General features: G+C 32.6%; 1 protein-coding gene across 1 annotated transcript; it reads left to right on the top strand.

Annotated features, from left to right (window-relative positions):
- Positions 1-1,079: 1,079 nt before the first annotated feature.
- Positions 1,080-1,139, top strand: Tsp_11842 (hypothetical protein; the record flags this gene model as incomplete). The annotated part of the gene is made up of 1 exon (XM_003371371.1): positions 1,080-1,139. A coding segment is annotated over exon 1 (60 nt), but the record flags the coding sequence as incomplete, so codon positions are not given.
- Between the last annotated feature and the right edge of the window lie 909 nt (positions 1,140-2,048).

Genomic DNA, 2,048 nt, shown 5'->3' with positions numbered 1-2,048 from the left:
AGTTTGAGGGCGTCCGTGGATGGTAGCTCAGTGTTTTGATTGGAAAATTGACTGAAGGCAAACATTGAAGCCAAACACAAACTTGCTTTCTATTCATTATTATTTTTTGGAATAATTTCTAAAAAATAATTTTTCAATCAACATCCAAAGAACATGAATATCAAAAACGAGAATACAGCGCATTTAGCAGTAAGTGGCAGATTTTTATTCCTAAGTTTTAATCAGTTAACAATATAATTGAGAATCGATATTGAGCATAATTTCTCAATATATTTTCTATGAAAAATTCTCAACATGAGGTGACTTTATAAACGCCAAATTTCCGTACAGTTAAGTTTGATTAAATACACCCTGTACGCATTGTTTATATATTATTAAAATATGGTCTTTCGAAAATCACCTTTGCAATAGCTAACATGCACATTCAATTGACCATAAGCAAGCTTTTGCCCGGAAATTGTTCACTTAAAATTAGCCTCATTTCAGCTACTTGTTTTTCTGATTTAAGAAAATTTTCAAAAATACGTAGGTGTGTTTTGTCTAAATGAATTTTGCTTTGTTATGGCGTTTTTTGTCAGATAGTTTATATTTTGACTGAATTTTAAATGTCAAGGTCATTTTTAAATTTTCAAATAGTCGCTTTTTTATTGGTAGAATTGAAGAAGAGCATTTCTTCGGTTCATATTGCAACGCGGCTTAGGTAAAAATTTATCTTCAGCCAAAAGTACTAACGCACTAAAAACCGGTTTCTAACGCTGCATTATGCAAATAAGGATCGCCACAACGCTGCCTTATCATCAGTAAGGGTGCGTTTGTTTGTTTAATTTACGTGGCAATTGGTAGCATCGTTGAACGTTCTCTGAGTTCATTACGGGCGTTAAGTAGCTGCTGAAGGCCGCTTCAGACTTACAGACAAGTATTCCACTTTTCTGCTTGTCATTTTTTTAAATTTTGTTTACTTATTTTGTAAACAATTATTTTTTAATTAGATAGCACTTTATTATTATATTTGTTGTAAATCTATTTTGTGATAAAGTGAGGATAGTTTTGATTTAATATCATTATTACAGGTTTAAAGAATGGAGCAAAGAAAATGTGAAAACACGGACGACACGAAACAGAACAAGAGAAGGCAAGAGGTAAATGCGATTTCTTGTGCATCTGTGAAGCAGGGCTAAGGATACTTCGAAAGGGTGAAGTTATTCCTTAGTTTAATGAAATGACCCAAGTTTGTAGTATGTAATATATGAGTGAGATATTTTTCACTGTAAAACTGTTCATTTTGATTTTCATATTAAGATTAAGTATGACTTCATCTTTAGAAAGATTGAAAATAAATTAACTTTATTTTCACTTTAAATTATTTTTTCAAATTTCACAGCATCAGAGACATTTCGTAAATTACATCTTTTGTTACATTAGCTTTGTTTGTCAGCATACGCATCGATTGTGCTTATATTTTAGTGAAAACATTATGCGATAAGTTCCATTTATGTAGGTCATTCGCTGTGCTTGAGGTTTCAATTTTCCTAATTTCATAGCGTTCGGTTAGAATTAATTCCTCGTTCAGAAAATTTTCCAATCAACTCAAACCGGTTTCTATCGCTACAGTATGCAAATGAGGATCGCTTGAAAATTGCTTTATCATCAATCAGTAACGGTGCGCTTGTTTGTTTTACTTGCGTGGCAAGTAACAGCATCGTCAAGCGTCAAACGTTGGCGTTAAGTAACTACTGAAGTCGGTTTTTAATTGTTGAAGTATTTAAAGTTTTCTCGTTGTTACTTTTTTTTCGAAACTCTCTATATATAATCATTTTGTTAAGGTTATCTTTAATTGAAAATCAGTTACTTCTTTTATTTCAAAATTCTTTGTTCAATTTTTTGATTCCACTGTGTAATAAAGTGCGATAAATTTTGATTTAACATTTACCATTCTTACAGATATGATCAATGAAGAAAAGAAGAAGTGAAAACGCGGACGACACGAAGCAGATCGCGGACGGCACGAAGCAGATCGCGGACGGCACGAACAGATCCAAGGACGACAC

Source organism: Trichinella spiralis (genome assembly GCF_000181795.1).
Source record: "Trichinella spiralis strain ISS 195 chromosome Unknown Scfld9, whole genome shotgun sequence".
NCBI classification, from domain to species: domain Eukaryota; kingdom Metazoa; phylum Nematoda; class Enoplea; order Trichinellida; family Trichinellidae; genus Trichinella; species Trichinella spiralis.
This window is presented reverse-complemented; position numbering and strand designations above follow the sequence as displayed.